Genomic DNA, 21,220 nt, shown 5'->3' with positions numbered 1-21,220 from the left:
TAGTTTCTTTTGCTGTGCAGAAGCTCTTTGATTACATCCCATTTGTCAATTTTGGCTTTTGTTGCAATTGCTTTTGGTATTTTAATGTTCTGAATGGTATTGCCTAGGTTTTTTTCTAGGGATTTTATGGTTTTAGGTCTAACATTTAAGTCTTTAATTCACCTTGAATTAATTTTCGTATAAGGAGTAAGGAAAGGATCCCGTTTCAGAACCTATCCAGAAATTATACATATTACATAAATTGTGGGAAAAGACATGAATGAAATGGTTATTATATTCTATATGTTCAAGAAGCTACAAGACTAAGAAGTGTAGATAGATACAGAACATTTTAAAAACCCGAGTTAATTTATAGAAGAAAACTACAAAGTTTGATATAAAAATAGACTAGGTTGGATTAATGGCTGTAGTATAGCCACTGAATGTAGCAGAAAAAGACAGTAAACTTGAAGATATAGAAATAAAGCTATCCAAAAAGAAACAGAAAAAAAAGTAAGCTTTGGGACAACTTCAAGTGGCCTAATACATGTGTAATCAAATTCCTGAAAGCCAAGAAAGATAGATAGTGGAGAGAAAAACATTTTTGATAAGACAATGGCTAATATTTTTTCCATGTTTGATGAAAACTCCAAATCCTCAGATCCAAGATGATCATCAAACTTCAGGAACAAGAAAAATGAATAAAACACCACCAAGGCAATATAAGCATCAAATTACTTAAAACTAATAAGAGAATATCTTAAAAACACCCAGAGAAAAAAGAATACAAACATTCAATGGAACAAGGAAGAACCATAGTGGGCAGGGCACCCCCGGTGGCTCACGCCTATAATCCAGCACTTTGGGAGGCCTGGGCAGGCGGATTACTTGAAGCCAGGAGTTTGAGACCAGTCTGGCCAACACAGAAAAACCCTGTCTCTGTGAACCTGTAATCCCAGCTACTAGGGAGACTGAGTCATGAGAATCACTTGAACCTGGGAGGCTGAGATTGTGCCACTGCACTCCAGCCTGGGCGACAGAGTAAGACTGTCTCAAAAAAAAAAAAAAAAAAAAGTGGTGAAATACCTTTGAAGTACTAAAAGAAAAAAATGTCTAAATTTAAAATTATTCTAATCATGTTTTCTGGTTATGATGTAATTAAATTAGAAGTTAGAAAGGTATAGGAAATATTCCCGCAATATTTGGAAACTAAATAACACACTTCTAAATAACACATGATCACAAAAGAAATCTAAAGGGAAAACACAATGTATCCAATTTTGTGGGCCAGGCATGGTGATTCACTCCTGTAATCCTAGCATTTTGGGAGACTGAGGTGGGAGGCTCACTTGAACCCAGGAGTTTGAGACAAGCCTGAGCAACATACCGTGACCCCCATCTCTACAAAAAATTTAAAAATAAAAAATTAGCCAAGTGTGGTGGCTCATACTTGTAGTCCCAGCTACACGGGAGGCTGAAGCAGGAAGCTCGTCTGAGCCCAGGAGTTCAAGGCTGCAGCAAGCCATGATCACACCACTGCACTGCAGCCTGGGTGACTGAGGCCCTGTCTATTTAACAAAAAGATCTCAAAGTAATGGCATCGGCTTCCACCTTAATGAAAACAGAACAAGAACAAAAACACAATGTAAGAAGAATAAAGGAAATAATAAAGATCTGGCCAGTGAAATATAAAACAAAAGCAGAAAAAAATGAAACCAAAAGCTGGTTCTTTGAAAATATCAATAAAATAAACTTCTAGCCAGATTATCAGGAAAAAAGATAATTTGCCAATATCAGAATGAGGTGATATCACTATGTATTCTACAGATATTAATATCATGAACTATATCAATAAATTAGATTAATGAAATAGATGAATTATTTGAAAGGTACAAGCTAACAAGCTCAACCAAAAAGAAATATATAAATTGAATTTTTCTATATCTATAAAATAAAATTGAATTTGTAGTTAAAACTTCTTAAAAATACACCAGGCCCAGATAGCTTTACTGGCAAATTCTTTCAAGCTTTAAGAAGAAATACCACTTTTATGCAAACTTGACCAGATAATTGAAGATAAACAGGTAGAATGCTTCCTCATTCTACAAGGCAAAATATATAGAGAGACCAACATCCCTCATGAATACAGATGCAAAAATTAAGTTTTAGCAAATCCAACAATACATAAACATGGTAATATTTCATCACTGAGTAGATGTTATCCCAGGAAGGTGATTTTAGATTCAAAAGTTGATGTAATTCATCAATTAATAGGCCCAAAAAATCAGATCAGCCACATAGTCAATACATGGAGCAGAAGCACTTGAACAATTTAACATCCATTTCCAATTTAAAAAAAAAAAAACCACCTCCAAATAGGAATAAAAGTCAAAGTCCTCAACCTAATAAAGATCACCTACAAAAATAAACCCTACAACTAACGTCTACTTAATGGTGAAAGGCTAAATGCTTTCTTCCTAAGATCATGAACAAGTCAAGTATTTCTGCTCTTACTACCTCTATTTGACATTTCACTGAAGGTTTCAGCCAGTAATAAACAAAAGGCATACAGATTGAAAAGGAAAAAGTCAGTATTCACAGACAACATGATTGTCTGTGTAGAAAATCTATGAAATCTAAAAAAATAAGGTCAGCAAGTCTGTAGAATACAGATCAGTATACAGAAATCATTATATTCCTATATCTAGAAATATTTAAAATATCAAAAATCTGAAATGCTTAGGGAAAATTTTGCAAGAACTATACACTGAAAACAAACACATTGCTGAAAGAAATTAAAGAGCTAAATAAATGGAGACATATACCACGTTCATGAATTGGAAGACTTAATTTTGTTAATATGTTAGTTCTCCTCCAGATTCCCCAATAGATTCAACACAATCTCAACAGGAAGGAACAGGCTACCTTCTAAAATTTATATAGAAATGAACAAGAGAGAATGAAGGAATTTTGAAAAAGAACAGTCAGAAAAATTAATCTACCTGATTTCAAGCCTTATACAGCTACAGTAATCAAGACAATGTTTTATTGATATAAAAATAGAAACAGATTGATGAAACAAAAAAATCCAGAACTAGATTTATGTATAGGTGATCACTTGATTTTTGCCAAGGTTGTTAAGATAATCCAATGTAAAAAGGATGTTTTAAACAAATGGTATTAGAACAGTTAGATAGCTATGTTAAAAACAATAAACTTTGATCTTTACCACACCCCCTATGCAAGCATATCTCAGCGATATTATGGGTTTGGTTCCAGATCACTGCAATAAAGCAAATAGCTCAGTGAAGCAAGTCACACAAATTTTTTGTTTTTCTACTGAAATAACAGCTTATACTATACTCTGGACTGTTAATAGCATCATACTAAAGAAAAAAAAAAACAAAAAACAAAAAACCCTAATGTCCATACCTTAATTTAAAAGTCCTTTGTTGCCAAAAAATGCTAATGATTATCTGACCCTTCAATGAGTCAATCTTTTTGCTGCTAATCATTTCCTGTCTCAATGTTGGTGGTTGCTAAAGGCTGGGGTGGCTGTGGCAATTTCTGAAAATAAGACAACAATGAAGTTTGTTGCACTTATTGACTTCCTTTCATGAGAGAGTTCTCTGTAGCATGTGATACTGGCTGATGGCATTTTACCCACAAGAGAACATCTCTCAAAAATTGGAGTAAATCTTCTCAAACACTGCCACTGTTTTATCAACTATGTTTATGGAATATTCTAAATCCTTGCTTGTTATTTCAACAATGTGCATGGCATCTTCACCAGAAGCAGATTCCATTGTTCAAACAAGCAAACAAAACCCACATTGTTCAGTTGTAAGAAGCAACTGTCATTCATTCCAGTTTGATCATGAGATTGCAGCAATTCAGTCACATCATCAAGGTTCCGCTTCTAATGCTAGCTCTATTGTTTTTTTCATCACATTTTCAGCGACTCCTCTGCTGAAGTCTTGAACCCCTCAAAGTTATCCATGAGGGTTGGAATCAATTTCTTCCAAACTCCTACTAATGTGTATATTTCAACCTCCTCCCATGAATCACCTTTTTTAAGATGACATCTTTTTTAAGAGAACATTTGATTCTTGATGACATCTAGACTGGTGAATCTTTTCAGAAGGCTTTCAATTTACTTTGCCCAGATCCATCAGAGGAATTACTATCTAATAGCAGCTATAACCTTATGAAATATATATCTTAAATAATTTGAAAATCAGAATTACTCCTTGATCTGGGGCCTGCAGAATGGATGTGTTGAGCAGGCATGAAAACAACATTCATTTCCTTGTACATCTCCACCAGAGCTCTTGAGTAACCAGGTGCATTGTCAATGAGCAGTAATATGTTGAGAGGAATCTTTTTTGGGGGAGAGTAGGTCTCAACAGCGGGCTTAAAATATTCAGTAAACTATGCTGTAAACAGATGTGCTGTCATCTGGGCTTTGTTGTTCCATTGACAGAGCACAGACAAAGTAGATTTAGCATAATTCTTAAGGGCTCTAGTATTTTAGGAATGCTAAATTAGGGTTGGCTTTAACTTAAAGTCACCAGTTGCATTAGTCCTAATAAAAGCCAGCCTGTCCGTTGAGGCTTTGAAGCTAGGCATTTACTTCTCTAGCTATGGATGTCCAAGATAAAGATGGCATTGTCTTCCAAAAGAAGGCTGTTTCATCAACATTGAAAACCTTGTTTAGTGTAGCCAGTTTCATTAATGATCTCAAATCTTCTGGATTACTTGCTTCCACTTCAATTTGCTACATCACTTTGCACTTTGTTATGGAAATAGCTTCTTTCCTTAAACATCATAAATCAACCTCTGCTAGCTTCAAACGTTTATTTTGCAGTTTCCTCACCTCTCTCAGTCTTTACAGAAGTGAGGAGTTAAGGCCTTGCTCTGGGTTAGATTTTGGTTTTAGGGAATATTGTTGCTGTTTTAATCTTCTATCCAGACTACTAAAACTTTCTGCCTTAATGGCAATAAGGCTATTTTGCTTTTTTTATTATTATTATTATTTGTGTGTTCACTGTAGCTTCACTCTTAATTTCCTTCAATAACTTTTCTTTTGCATTCACAACTTGGCTAAGCATTTTATGCAAGAGGCCTAGTTTTTGGCCAATCTTGGCTATGAACATAACTTTCTCACTAAGCTAAATCACGTCTAGCTTTTGATTTAAAGTGACAGATGTGTGACTCTGCCTTTCACCTGAACACTTATATGCTATTCTAAGGTTATTAATTGGCCTAATTTCAATATTGTGTCTCAGGCAACAGGGAGGCGCAAGGAGAGGGAGAGACATGGAGCTCCACAACTTAATCATATACCTCCCATATGACCCAGCCATTCTACTCCTCAGTATTTAACCAAGAAAACTGCAAACGTACGTCCCTACACAAAATATTTGTTCACAAATCCTCACAGCAGCTTTGTAATAGCAAAAGTTGGAGTTACAATCAACCGGTGAACAGGTATAGTCATTCAATGGAATACTCTACCCCTCAATAAAAAGGAATGAAGTATTGATACATATAACAACACAGATACATCTCAAAATAATGAGATGAAAGAAACCAGACCAAAAAAGGTATACATACTATACTATACTATTCTATTCAGATAAACTTATTGAAAATGAAAACTATAGTAATGGAAAGCACACTGATGGTTGCCTGGGGAGAGGGGATGGGTGGGAAGCAGAGATTATAATAGGGCATGAAATATCTTCTGGGGGTGATAGAAATGTTCATTGTCTTGAATGTGTTGATGGCGTCAGTGGTATTTACACATAATCAATTCTCATAAAATTGTATACTTTGAATATATATACATAATATTCAATCTCAAAGTTTTTAAAAATTTCTATAAAATCTGCTTTCCATCTGTCATTGAAAATTTTGCAAATGATGCTTAGGTCATCCAACTGTTCATCTACACCAAGGGAATGCTGTGTGGTCATAATCTTTCCTCCCTTGAAAGCCTGGGGCTTTGTCCCCTCTGGAGTCCTTCCCTGTGCAGGCTTACAAAGCATGAACTTCCTTCCTGGAGCATGAGAGAAAGCTCTGCGCTGAGTACTGCAAACCCACCAAGTTAAATAAAACCTACTTTCATCATCCATCTGTGTTTTTTTCCATGTATTTCCAACAACTCACCATTGATTTTGGAAACTTGCCAGTCATTCTGTAGGCTTTCACTGGCGAGGGAAAATGTAAAGTGGGGACCCCGAAATGAGTGCTGATCGTCATCAGTAGCCTCGAAAATGAGACTTCCAGGTGCACTGAGGGGATGGCAGAAGAACAAGTCCGTGTAGTCCTTGGCCAGCCTGGGAGGGTTGTCATTCACATCCGTAAGGATCAGGTGGAACTCTGACACAGAGCTCAAGGAAGACCCCCCTAAGGAAATGAATGATTGAAACATGGGATCAGCTCACTCATTTTCCTCTTAGATAGAAGGGTTTCCCTTTCTTTAAAATTCAAGCAGTTAGGTACACTGAGATGCTAGAAAGAAGGCGAGCTTTTAGAATCAAAGACCTAGTTTTGTTACTGGTGAAAAAGTCTTATTGACCATCATCATAATAACTAAGATCTATGTGCTAATATTTTACATATATCACTTCACAATAATTCTGAAAACTGAGCTCAGAAGTTGTGTAACTTGCCCAAGGCAGAGAGGTTTTCAATCCAAGAGGTCTAACTCCAGCACTCACACCTTCACTTGCTCCTCACCAGGCCTTAGGCATGTTAGTTGAGTTTTCTAAGCTTATTTTCTTCAGTTGTGTAGCTTTGCGAGAATCCCGAATATGAGTGAATGTTCTGGAAAATAGTGAAAGTCTCCACAGACATTATGTAGTATATGACAGGAGTGAAAAACTTGGATCTGCAGCATAACCGGTTGGTAGCTATGTAATCTTGGGCAGTTACTTAATTTCTCAGTGCTTTGGTTTCCTCGTTCATAATATGTGGTCAAGAATAGCACCTACCTTATAGTGTTGCATGAGAAGTAAGTTATTACACTAAGTGCTCAGTATGGGGCTGTCAGTGCAACATAAACACTGACTGTTATCGTGTCCTCCCCGACACCAATCACGAACATTGTTTCTACAACTTCTGACTCTGACCTTGTTTGATTCCAGTAATATTTTCTTGCTCCTGCTTCATTTCCAGTAAACCCTGTTTTCTTGCTTTTAGTCTCAACATTGTCTATGTCCATGACTACACTTAACCAAAGGAGAAAAGGCCGCTGTGTTCTTGAAGTCATTGTATCTATTTATATCATGTCAGTGCCAAAAACTAAAAACAGAACAGGGTTTTGGACCCTGGTTTTGATTTCTGAAACTTCCAGAATGTGAGAAACTCTTGGGACACATCCAGAGTGAAGTTCTGATCCCCATGCTGTGAGAAAGGGGTGTGCACAGCTTAAAGGCTCAGCCAGAACCTGCCTGCTGCTTCACTGGGAGCTTTTAAATCAAGAGTTAAATGTATACAATGCGATCATGGAATGTGCTTCACTCAAGCAAGAGACAGAAACAGGGCCTGTCTGCTCACACACACCCTTCCCAAGCTGGCACGCGGTTCTGCATTCTACCCTTTTTGGTTTGCCTTGACTGAAGTAATTTTGTTTTTCTTAATCTTTCCGCATGCAGGGGCCATTTTTGTGATTCCTGTCTGTTCTCCATTTAGCTCTCAACCCTGGGCCTCACACTTTGAAAGGTTTTTTTTTTCAGGGCTGTGGTTGGGGGGGGGGTCTAAAAACATTTATTGAGTAATTTGTTTAATTCTCTTTTTTGGTAAACCTGACAGATACATTTACTAGCTAATTAGAGCCCGATCAACATTGGATCAACAGATTTCCTACTCGTATATCTGAAAATTCCATTAAAATGCAAAGAAACTCTGTGTAGTGGCCAGGCTTATTATTGGGTAAACATACTATTCCTATGAGTTTATTTTTATTTAAAAAAGTTCTCTGGAACTCCACATTTGGAGCCAGCAGGCAATATATATCACCACAACTGAAATAAATAGGATGCAAAGATTATACAGAAATGGCTCAAACATCCTGGGCTTTTCTGTATAATAGTCTTTCCTTTGAAAAGTTCACCTGATTTCGTCAAAACACAGATACCCTGGTTCACCCAAACCTATGGAATCAGAATCTGCAGGGGTGGACTCCTAGTGTCCATATTCAACAAACTCCCTGGGGATTCTGACACATCTCAAAGTAGAGAATATTTCATAAAACATTTTCTGTTTCAAAAAGGATGAGAGTTACAATTTAAGGTTGAAGGAGCAAGTGGTGGTCTAGGTGAACAGGTAAGTGGTTTGACTCCACTCAGAGCTCCTGGGAGAAACCCACAACCACATTGGAAGAAGGGAGGTAGTTCAGCCAGGGACACAGAACCCTCTAGAAGAGGCTGTAGCCCCTACAGGAAAGCACAGAGTAAGCAGCAGCCCTGCTGGGGGCACAGGTGTTTTTCACCTTTAACAAAACCATGAAGGGGCCCAGCATGGTGGCTCACGCCTATAATCCCAGAATTTTGGGAGGTGGAGGCAGGCAGATCACCTGAGGTCAGAAGTTTGAGACCAGGCTGGCCAACATAGTGAAACCCTGTTTCTTCTAAAAACACAAAAATTAGCCAGGTGTGGTGGCAGGTGCCTGTAACCCCAGCTACTCAGAAGGCTGAGGCAGGAGAATTGCTTGAACCCAGGAGGCAGAGGTTGAAATGAGTGGAGATTGCACTACTGCACTCCAGCCTGGGTGACAGAGTGGGATTCCATCTCAAAAAAAAAGGAAGATATGAGCACTCCCTTATACTTTTGTACCCTTCTCATCCTTCCACTTTAACGTTGTGATATTCTGGTGCTTTGGCTCTGTCAGTTTTCTTATCCTCCCTCCCATTTCAACCCAAATATCTTCTGATAATCTATGTTCTTTTTTTTTTTTTTTTTTGCTTACCTACTTCAGTGGCCACCACTTGTACCCGATATGGACTTCCAGCTTCTCTGTCCAATGGAGCCACACTAAAGATCTCACCAGTCACGTGGTCAATTTTAAGCCAACCTCTTGTGTCTCCTCTCAGTGAATAGCTTCATCAAATGAAAAGAGCAAAAGAAAGCCTGCATTACTTTGCATGAAAATGTGAAGCTAGTTCGTGCATCAACTAAATATTTGTGCATCCTTTAAATATGTTGTAAATAATATACAAATAATGTTGATAATGATAATCTCAGCATTTGTATATTATTTACAACATATTTAAAGGATCTATTATCTCATATTATTAATGCTTTATTTGCATTTCATCTGTCTTCAAAAGGATTTGTTCATCCTTACAACGTGGTGTTTGTGCTTGTGTTAGGAAGGGTATAGTTCAAAACTTCTGGGGAAAGAAGCTAAACTTTTCTGGCAATCAAAGAATTTAAATTAAAGTAACCAAGAAGTATCTTTTAAAACATCTTAGCAAACTACCCATCTAGAAAATCTGAACACCCAGTGGTGGAAACGTTGGGCAAGATGGGTGGATACTCATAGACCCTGGTAACGCAGTGAATTCCTCATCCAACAAACATATATTGAGTGCTGAGGAAGATCAGGCAGTGGGCCAAGGGAGGAGGTCACAAAAAGGGGCTCATAGGCAAGTGAAAGAGATAGACAGATTAACAGATAATTCCAATAAAATGTGGTTAACACAACAGAGGGGGTCCTATGGAATCCAAGACAAGTTTACAGGAATCAGCAAAGTCTTTCTGAAGATGTTAAAGTCAAGAAGAGGACGCTTCAAGCAGAAGGAAGAGTGTGAGCTAAAGCACCAAGGGCCAAGGAACAGCATGGTGAGTGTGGAGTCAGGCATTTCAGCAGCACTGGGGTATACATGGGAAGCAGAAGCCACAGAGATTTGAAGAGCCAGATTATAAGAAGCAAGGGGCAGCCAGCCAATGATTTAAGCAAGAAGGTGACCTAGCCATATTTGTGTTTTCAACAGAGCTCATTGGTAGGTGTGTGGAAGTTGAGAGAAACAAGACTAGAACCACAGGAAAACCAATGGTACAGCCCTTTAAAAAGCAACACATCATAGTCATGAGGATGTCCATGTCTTTAGAGCAAATAATTCCACTCCTGGAAATCCTACCTAAAAAAAACCAATCTAATCAAACTTTAAAAAGAATTACATGCATACATCTATTTAAAACATTTTCTATAATCAGAAATACTGGAAGCAACCTACATGTCAAAGAATAAGAGAATGATTTAAAAATTATATGTTAATTTCCCACAATGTATTTCCATATGCCAAACACTGTGTTAGGTTATAAATATGGGTAATGAATATGAAACCATTTATGCTTCGGATTTCATCCTGAAAGAGATGGAATGCTTTGGAGCATTTTGAAAGAGGAGTCAGATGATCTGATTTACTTTTTTAAAAGGTCACTGACTGCAATTCAGTGAGTAGATTCAGGGTGGGGTGGGGGATGGCAGGGGTAAGGATGAATCCAGAACAGACACAGTGGTGCCTTTGAGTAGGCTGGAAGCAGGGAGAAGCAGGTGGACTTTGAATATATTTCAATAGAAGAATCTATAATATTTGCTGAAGGATTGGATTCAGATCCACTGGGTGCTAATTGATTTTAAGTTTGTGGAGCTGGAGAATTCAATTACTCAGACCAACACTGGAGTCATCCTTAATTCTTAACAGACTTATTACTCATGTCTGAATTATTGATTATTCCTTACTCCTGAAACACTTTCTTCATTTGTCTTCTGGAACTGTACCTTACAGAACACCTCTTCTCAGTCTCCCTTGCTAACCTCCTCTTCCTGACCTCAACTTAATTGTATATGTATCCTTTCCTTGTTTCACCACGGTAATTTTCTTACGTGCCTTTATTTTTCCCACTGATAAACTTTTTATTCTCATCTTTGACCAATGATTTTTATAGCATTTTCATGAAGAAGGTAGGAACTTTTGTGAAATAAATGGTATAAAGATTAAAAACATATTGTCTCCTCATAATTTTTGACTCAGTAGTATCTACACTAAACCGTAGAGTATATCCCCTTCTGTTCTTTCTTCTCTATAAAACTACAGAAGTAGTTAGAATAAAACTGTAGGTGGTAACCTTGCTTCTCAATGATCAGATAAAGGTCTTAGAAGTGAATCCAAGTGCCTGAAGGACAGCTCAATGGGGAGCAAGACTCCCTCCAGATGTTTAGAGAAAGTTAAGGAATTGTCTGTTATTCATAGCCACATGCATGATTTAATTCATGCTGAAATATTTATTATGCCATAGACAGGAGGTGTAATGTACAACAGCAGCGAAAGATCTGAGTTCAAGTCTTATTAACTACATGATCTTAAAGATTTTATAGATATTATACAGATATATACAAACATATTTCTTGAGCAAATTAATCATCATTGTACTTTTTAAGGAAATCCGTGTGGGTCTTATTGAACTGAAAAAAAGGAATTGCTAAGATGGAAATGTTTATACATTTTGTTTAGCCACCTCAGCCAGAGCACCAGCTTCTCCAGGGGTGCTCTTTGGAGCCAAGGAACCTATGTATCCTACATCCAGAAGATTCCCTCAGCCCTGTAAGTTGGCATGTTCTATCCAGTTGGGCTTTGGTCTCTCTGTCTAGAACTCCAATACACTTTTAAGGCTGGAACCCTTTCTTAAACCCAGCCCAGATAACTGGCTCAGACACAGGGCCTGGTTCATCTTGTCTCTCTCAGAGGTAAACCTCACCTGAACCATCCAGCTCTCAGCTGGGACCTGAAGCTCATGGGCTGGAATGGAACCTCACACTGCTTCCCACTTGTCTGAGACTAGATGCTTATTGATGAACTACCATCCCTCGGAATGCCCCCAGGGTGTTGACACCTTCCTAAACCAAGGCCAAGTTCATCATTGCTGGGTGTGCTGTGAGGGTCAGCCCTGGAGTCATTGCAGGCCAGCTCCTCCTCCTCCTCCCCACTGACTTTGGTGACCACGCAGCCAGGCCTGCCAGCACTGTTGCCCTTTACCTTATGTCCAGACCTTCTGGATCCTTGGCAGTCACGTTGCCCAGTTTAGTGCCTATAGCTACATCCTCACTGACTTTCGCTTGGAATACGTATTGGGAAAATTCAGGTGCTTCATTCACATCTGTCACAAAAAGCGTGAACTTGGCAAAAGAACTTGCATTGTACGTCACACCAAACACTAGAGGCTCAGGATTTTCTGCTTTGAACACAGTGTTGGAAACAGCTGCTGTTTCAAAATCAAGAGGCTGTGTAGGAGAAAGAGAAAAATAATTTTGGGGTGATTAGATTCATTCCCTATGCTTCTTGAACTCTCACATATTCAATATATGATATTGGGAAAACTGGATATCCACATGCAGAAGAATGAAATTAGACTATCTTATACCATGTATGAAAATCAGTTCAAAATAGATTATAGACAAAACATAAGACCTAAAACCTGTAGCACCACTAGAAGAAAACATAGAAGAAAACTGACATTGGTCTTGGCAATGATTTTTTTAAATTATTTTTTATTTTTGAGATGGAGCCTCATGCTCTGTCACCCAGCCTTTAGTGCAGTGGTGCGATCTTGGCTCACTGCAAGCTCCACCTCCCGGGTTTGTTCAAGTGATTCTCCTGCCTCAGTCTCCCAAGTGGCTGGGATTACAGGCACCCACCACCACGCCCAGCTAATTTTTGTATTTTTAATAGAGACAAGGTTTCACCATGTCGGCCAGGCTGGTCTCAAATTCCTTACCTCAAGTGATCTGCCCGCCTTGGCCTCCCAAGGTGCTAGGATTACAGGTATGAGCCACCATGCCTGGCTGGAATAGAAGTTTATCTGACTCTCAGTTCTAGAGGCTAGAAAGCCCAAGAACATGGCACCAGCATCTGTTGAGGACTTTGTGCTGTGCTATCCTATGACAGAAGGGCAAACCATCTCACGAGATAGAGGAAACTCACCCTTTTATTTTTAGTAGAGATGGGGGTTCTGCCATGTTGGCCAGGCTGGTCTCAAATTCCTGACCTCAAGTGACCCACCCACCTCAGCCTCCCAAAATGCTGGGGTTATAGGCATGAGCCACCATGCCCAGCCTAGCAGTGAACTTTTAGGTGTGACCCCAAAAGCACAGACTACAAAAGCAAAAGTAGACAAATGGGATTGCATCAAAGTAAGATGCTTCCACATAGCAAAGGAAACAGTGAAGCGGCAACTTACAGATCAGGAGAAAATATTTGCAAATATACATTTGAAAAAGGATTAATATAAAAAATTTATAAGGAATTCAAACAACTCAGTAGCAAGAAAACAACCTGTTTAAAACATAGGCAAAGGACCTGAATAGTAATTTCTCAAAAGAAGACATACAAATAGCCAACAGGTATATGAAAAAATGCTCATTACTAATCATCAGAGAAATGCAAATTAAAACCCCAATGAGATATCACCTCACACCTGTTAGAATGACTTATCAAAAAGACAAAAACCAAACATTGATGAGGATGTGGAGAAAAGGGAACCCTGTGCACGCTTGATAAGAATGTAAATTACAATAGCCATTGTGGAAAACAGTATGGAGGAACCTCAAACAATTAAAAATAGAACGACCATGTGATCCAGAAATCCCACTACTGGGTATATAAGGTCAGTATTCAAAGAGAGATCTGCACTCCTATGTTCACCGCAGCATCATTCACAATAGCCAAGATATGGAATCAGTCTAAGTGTCGAACAACAAACAAATGGATAAACAAAATATATATATACACACACACACACATATATATATATACACACACAATGAAATACTGTTCAGCTTTAAAAAGGAAGGAAGTTCTATCATTTATGATAACACGGATGAACCTAGAGGATATTACGGTAAGTGAAATAAGCCAGGCGTGGAAAGACAACACATGTTCTCACTTGTATGTGGAATCTAAAGGCGTTGAACTTAGAGAGCAGAATAGTGGTTACCAGGAGCTGGGGCATGAGGAGTTTGGGGAGGTGCTGGTAAAAACATGCAAAATTTCAGCTAGAAGGAACAAGTTTAAAAGATCTATTGTACAACGTGGTACTATAGTTAACAACAACATAGTGTATACTTTAAAATCACTGAGTGTAGATCTTAAGTGTTTTCATCATAAAGAATGATAAGTATGTGAGGTAATGCAGATGCTAATTAGCTCTAATTAGTCATTCTACAATGTATGCATATTTCAAAACATGTTGTCCTCCTTTACAATTTTTGTCATTTATAAACAAGGCAAACTTTCATAGCAGTGGTTCGCAATCAAGGGTCAGCAAAAACCTTCTCGGAATGATTACGGAGCCATGAAAGTGTCTTTTTTTACAGGACTTATCAGAGCTTGCACTGCGCTAATATGTCTTAGAAGAGGAACTGGAACATGGAATTCCTCAAATTTATATAACTGTGGGACACTTCATTTTTTCAACAGAAGTGTATTGATTCTCCCAAGACAGTTCTCAGGTGACAGCTTGGGAAATGCTTGCATAGAGATTTCCATTTATTCTGGGAAATGATTTTCCAAGGGCCTCAAAACTCAAGGCCCCAAATCAAAGATTTTAAACTCACAGAGTATGGGAGAGGGAAACAGAGATGACAGATGATCTGCTGAGGACCTGCCAGATGGAACCAGGAATGAACATCAAGAAACCAGTTTTGGTTTCATATGAGGCAGAATTTAACAGGGCTACCCAAGAGTACTCCCCCCCTTCAGGAGTGGGCTCAGTGCTGTCTTCTCTGTGTCGACTTCCTGTTCCCCACATTCAATCCTCAGACTGACAAGCTGCACATCCTCTGCAGTCTCATAGCACCTAATAGATACAATTGTTGATGTATTTTAGATCTTCACTGACCCTAAGCTCCGTGAGAGGAAGAACTGCGTCATATTCATCTTCGCTTCTCATCTCTTCCCTGACACACAGTGCCCACAGTGGGCTGGTCAGGAAATACAAAGACCAGAAAGGCCTGGTCCTTGAGGGACTCTATGGAGAGGAGATTCTGGAGAACATCCCCACCTTCCAGAACCCCCTTTCCCCCATGCATGCACCAACACACACCATCACAACTCACTTTCTAGTTCATAAGTGCTGTGGCACGATTTTTCACGTGGAAGGGTGGGAACTGTGTGTGAAGACTCAGGGTCATTTGAGATAGAAAAAGCAATTGAAATTTGTTCAAATATGTAAGAGAAAATCATGTAAGCCAGCTAAGTATGAAAAAAGAGGTTGTTCATAGTGATAAGCACCCACTGTCTGCAGGGCCTGGCCCTCGTCGACCTCGTGATTGCTACAATTGGTCCATGGTTCAGTTTGGGCTTCTCCTCCTGAAGTGAAGGTGGGCAGAGCAAGCTGGAGTTTCTGACTCACAGGACCCACTCCCAGTCTCAGGGGATGACAGAACTGTCCAGTTGAGATAAAAGCCTACTAGGCCAAGCAGGAAGGCAGCAGCCCCCAGAATGAGCCTGTGATGGGGACAAAGGACACAGCTCTCTGTTCCTGTCCCGTTCAGCAAAGTCCGGGCCTAGGCAGGCAGCACAGCTGTCCATATGCTTAGGCAGAGCACGTGCATCCATCCTCACCACGAAGCAGGTCCTAAGCACCCTCCCTGGCTTTTCCTCATTCCATCACTGGTCCCAGAGGCAATGGTTTAAAGAAATGAGACACTGTATGTGCAAATGAGAAGCAGCCTGTATTACCAGAAGAGAACATGCAAGGCTGAGAGTGGAAAGAGAAGACTGTATGGCGAGCTGAGGAGTTGGAACTTCATCCTTGACTAACAAGGTCAGATCTGTGTCTTAGAAAGATAACTCCAGGAGCAGCTGCATGGGGGATGGATTCAAGGTGATCCACACTGGGGCAGGAAGACTAGCTAGAAGGCAGTGTCAGTGTTCCCTCAACACTGGATGAAAGAACGAATGAAAAGCAGCAGCCTACCATTGGGAATTCTATTCACATAACTTCTACACCTGGAGAAACATCAAATCTTCTGGAGAAATTATAAATGGAAGATGCTAAATTAGCAAATGGTAATCAGCAGAGCTGAGCCAAGAACAAGCCTTGTCCGGCCATGTGCATTGTTTTTCATGACATGGGGATATGACTGCAAGACCAAGTCAAGAGACCTGCACTGCCTCTTGGAATGGCCTCAGTCCCATCTGGCAAGACATATTCAAGTTAACTAAAAAAACCTGCTCACACCACAATTCCTCTTGTGCACACAACTGCCTGACAGGTCAAACCTAGTGATTTAGATTCAACTTGGAGGCAAAGAAAATGCTGAAGGAGAGGGGCTGAGACTGGGATATTTACCATTTTCACTAGAAATCACTGATGAGATCAAAGTGTGCACATTAGTTTTCCAGATGACATTTGGGCTAGTTAAAAATAGCTAGTGAATTGAGAATTCAAAAAGATCAGCCATAGTGGAGAAGTGACAAAATTTGCCAGTTAAAAAAAGGCAGAACCCTGAATTTCAAGAAACAGGATCCCAGGAGAGTTATTGTTGAGCCAGACAGGGTTCAAAGAAATAGCTTTCCTGCTCATGACACACATTTGGCCCCAAGAGCATGATAACCAACCACACGAGAGGCTGGAGCTTGGGCAGCAGTAAATACAGAGCAGTGAGCATTTCTGACAGTTGTTTAATCTGAAGGATCGCTTTGGGCACTTGCCAAAATTACTCATTTCCAGGCTTTCCCCTTGAGAGACTGAGGCTGCAGTCCTCAGTATGCACCATTTGACTCTTGAATTAGGCAAGTTTGGCCCCCTTAGGAAACAGGGGAAAGCATACCTGTCCACAGGTAGAATCCTAGCTCTAATTAATTAGAATCAAGTGATGCCACATGTTTAAGTTTGCAGCCTGCTGGATGCTGTGTTAGGAACCATATACGTACTTTTGCATTTAATTCTTCAACATCCTTACTAAAAAGGTGCTACCATTTAACCCATTTTTACAGATTGGAAAACTGGGGCCTGAGAGGTTACATCATTTGGTCAAGGCCACAAGCTAGTAAGTGGCAACACCAGGACTCACAGAAATTACATCCTGAGAGGAGGTGGATACATGGAGTCAAGTTCACAGCTCTGCCATCACCAGAAGGCCTGACTATACCTTGCTGTGGGCCTGAATTTCTGCCTCCCTCAGAATCAGTAGGAGAAGCAAGAGAGTTTATGCAAACAAACTATAGTTGCCATGTATGAGTCCCTCGATGAATTTTACCTGTGATTAGCACATTTGTAATTCAGATGAACTGTTAATGATATAATTGTGATTAACAAACTTAATTTAAATGTTTAAAAATTATTAACACAGTAGTTCAGAACAGTGGTAGTCCCCGATGGCTTAATAGGCAAGGACTTAGAAGACAAAGCAATACATAAAAAACCAAATTATATAGTCTATAAAACACTTCAGTAACAAATAGTATAGCTACATACCTTTGTTATATTTTTATTCTATATCCTAGTGGGGAATTGGCTAACATTTGGTGTATCCTAATCAAGAATCCACAGTCCAGGGTTGGTTGTTGCTTAGCATCTGAAAGAACCTAATCCAAGATCTATATCCCAGAGGTAGCTATGAGAGCCAACACTATCTCAATCAGAACTAGAAGGTTTGTTAATTAGTAAAGTGATCTTACAAATAAATTTTCTTGGTGATATGAGTAGTGTCCGAGATATGCACTTTGGGCCAGGCGCAGTGGCTCAAACACCTGTAATCCCAGCACTTTGGGAGGCTAAGGCAGGTGGATCACTGGCGCCCAGGAGTTCAAGACCAGCCTGGGCAACATAAGGAGACCCCATCTCTACAAAAATAAAAAATTAGCTGGGTGTGGTGGCACATGCCTGTGGTCCCAGCTACTTAGGAGGCTGAGGTGGGAGGATTACTCAAGCCCAGGAGGTTGAGGCTGCAATGAGCTATGACTGCGGCACTGCACCTGTCTCAGAAAAAAAGATATGCTGTTTGGTTAGTGTATCCCTTAGTCATTGTGAACAGGAGTATAGATATCTGGCCTGGCCAGCAGATTATACCCTGCAGAGTTCCAGGACTCAGTTCTGTTCTGCCAGTTATCTCCTCCCTCTGGATGGTTGAACAAACCCACTTGCTTAAGGATTGTTATCACAGTGCCCAAGGGACAGACAGCTGGGAGGTCATAGGCCTAAAGCACAGGTTGGATGATCACCTATGTGTCTGCTTGTTCATAATTGTATATGGGACAGAATTCATTTATTCATTAAGTCAAGCAATATTTATTGAACCTCTAATATATGCTAGGAGATATAATAGACACTTGAAATAGAATCACATATAAAGTAAGGATGTGACAAAGACTTTGGTCAGAGGCCTACTCTACTGTAGCATACTTCTCGTGTTAGGTTGTGAGGGAGAATACTCATAGCTCTCACCCACCGCTAATCATTGAGGTAGGTGCCAATGTCTCCCTAAAAGGGCCCATTAACCACAAATGGCCAAGTTAAACCGCTGTTTAAAAAAAGATGACATATGGACCTTGTTCATTCTGGGATGGATAGGCCTCTATCTTCCCTTAGATTCCTAGAGAGCTCTGGTCCTGCAAAAGGATAAAAGAAAGCCGCCCCAATCACCGGCAAAGGAACACCCCAACCCACTGCAAGCTCTGAAAAGTGCCCTTTCCTTTATCCTTTCTGTGATTTTCTCTCTCCGTGTAGACTGCTGTGAGCACAAGAGGAGGTTGGCATGGTACCTTTTCGAAATGTCGGATTCACACACAAGGCCAGGGCTTTGAGCTGGTCCACAGCAACCTCTCTGCTGAAATGCAGCAGGGCCCTTGGTTCGAGCTGGAATGTTTGGTAACAATGGGATCAGAATTCCAAGACTCTGTCCCAGGGCTTGCTTTAGCACTAGTGCTTTTTCCTCTGTGCTTCTGTCCATTTTCTGTGAAATTATTCTATTTTGTCTTCATTTTTAGCCTCTTTCAGTTTTCTTTTATTCTGGCTCAAAACTGTACTCCAGAGCTTTCTTTTGCAGTTTCCAGCACGCTGCGCTTCAAATCTTAAATAATTAGCCACCCTTGCAAATTCTCTCTGCCCCTTTTTAACAGCGAGGTTTCACTCTCTCCCCTAGGAAAGTATCTTAACTGTAAGTACATTGGACGGCATTGAGTGCTGCTTCCAATTGAGTCATATGGTAAACCCATGACATGCTCTAAACACAGATGAGGCAGCCACAGAGAAAAGAGTCAAGATTCAGGTGTACATGGCAGGGGACAGGAGTAGATTGAGGGAGGGTTGGGAGAATCCTGTACAAACAGACAGGAACCAAGGTAATTAAGACTCTGACTCCAGATTACCCAGCCCTTACAGAGGGAGAGACAGAATGAGAGCCCATGGGCTTATCAATACAGTAAAAGATGAAAGTAAAGCAGCGGGGAGGGGGATTGAAAAGAAACTTGTCTATTGAACCTTGAAAGGAGACCCAGCAGTTTTGTTAATCAAGAGGTATCTCTGCCTGGCACATTAGAATAAAGGGTTTACAGCCTAAAATGCCCATGGGGTCATCCAACTCAACTCCTCACATTTGCAAAGGGGGAAGTGAAAGCAAGGCCCTGAGTGCCACTCATGGCCCCTAACAGTGTTGCCAGATTTAGCAAATAAAAAAACATAAAACACTGGGGGCGCCCAAGATGACCGAATAGGAACAGCTCCAGCCTCCAGCTCCCAGCGTGAGTGACACAGAAGATGGGTGATTTCTGCATTTTCAACTGAGGTACTGGGTTCATCTCACTGGGGCGTGTCAGACAGGCGGTGCTGGTCAGCAGGTGCAGCCCGAGCAGTGAGAGCTGAAGCAGGGCAAGGCATCGCCTCACCTGGGAAGCACAAGGGGGAAGGGAATTCCTTTTCCTAGCCAAGGGAAACTGAGACACACAACACCTGGAAAATCAGGTAACTCCCACCCTAATACTGCGCTTTACCAGGGGTCTTAGCAAATGGCACACCAGGAGACTACATCCTACACCTGGCCCAGAGGGTCCCACGCCCATGCAGCCTCCCTCATTGCTAGTACAGCAGTGTGAGATCTACCTGCAAGGCATCAGGGAGGCTGGGGGAGGGGCGCCTGCCATTGCTGAGGCTTAGTAGGTAAACAAAGCCACTGGGAAGATCTAATTGGGTGGAGCCCACCACAGCTCAAGGAGGCCTGCCTGTCTCTGTAGACTCCACCTCTGGGGACAGGGCATAGCTAAACAAAAAGCAACAGAAACCTCTGTAGATGTAAATGTCCCTGTCTGACAGCTTTGAAGAGAGCAGTGGTTCTCCCAGCACAGAGGTTGAGATCTGAGAACGGATAGACTGCCTGCTCAAGTGGGTCCCTGACCCCTGAGTAGCGTAACTGGGAGACATCTCCAACTAGGTGCAGACTGACACCTCAAACGGCTGGTTACACCTCTGAGGCGAAGCTTCCAGAACAAGAATCAGTAACACTCGCTGTTCAGCAATATTCTATCTTGTGCAGCCTCCGCTGCTGATATCCAGAAGTGGACCTCAAGCAAACTCCAACAGACTTGCAGCTAAGGGTCCTGATTGTTAGAAGGAAAACAAGCAAACAGAAAGGATACCCACAGCAAAATCCCATCAGTATGTCACCATCATCAAAGACCAAAGGCAGATAAAACCACAAAGATGGGGAAAAAACAGTGCAGAAAAGCTGGAAATTCAAAAAATCAGAGTGCATCTCCCCCTCCAAAGGAACGCAGCTCGTCGCCAGCAATGGAACAAAGCTGGATGGAGAATGACTTTGATGAGTTGAGAGAAGAAGGCTTCAGTTGATCAAACTTCTCAGAGCTAAAGGAGGAACTATGTACCCATTGCAAAAAACTAAAAACCTTGAAAAAAGAATGGATGAATGGATAACAAGAATGATCAATGAAGAGAAAACTATAAAAGAACCGATAGATATGAAAACCATGACACGAGAACTACATGACAAATGCACAAGCTTCAGTAACCAACTCGATCAACTGGAAGAAAGAGTATTGGTGACTGAAGATCAAATGAATGAAATGAAGCAAGAAGAGGAGTGTAGAGAAAAAAGAGTAAAAAGAAATGAACAAAGCCTCCAATAAATATGGGATTATGTGAAAAGACCAAATCTACGTCTGATTGGTGTGCCTGAAAGTGACAGGGAAAATGGAACCAAGTTGGAAAACACTCT

General features: G+C 40.5%; 1 protein-coding gene across 2 annotated transcripts in view; it reads right to left on the bottom strand.

Moving 5' to 3' along the window:
- CDH17 (cadherin 17, LI cadherin (liver-intestine)) overlaps positions 1-21,220 on the bottom strand; it is a 94,528-nt gene that overhangs the window by 5,558 nt on the left and 67,750 nt on the right. For both annotated transcript variants that reach the window (XM_011937028.1, XM_011937027.1), the window contains exons 13-15: positions 12,027-12,271; positions 8,954-9,084; positions 6,151-6,390 (exon numbers count right to left, since the gene is read on the bottom strand). In XM_011937028.1, coding sequence (XP_011792418.1) covers positions 6,151-6,390; positions 8,954-9,084; positions 12,027-12,271 — 616 coding nt within the window. The remainder of the gene's footprint in view (positions 1-6,150; positions 6,391-8,953; positions 9,085-12,026; positions 12,272-21,220) is intronic.

The sequence above is a fragment of the Colobus angolensis genome, unplaced genomic scaffold, assembly GCF_000951035.1.
Source record: "Colobus angolensis palliatus isolate OR3802 unplaced genomic scaffold, Cang.pa_1.0 Scaffold16, whole genome shotgun sequence".
NCBI classification, from domain to species: Eukaryota; Metazoa; Chordata; class Mammalia; order Primates; family Cercopithecidae; genus Colobus; species Colobus angolensis.
This window is presented reverse-complemented; position numbering and strand designations above follow the sequence as displayed.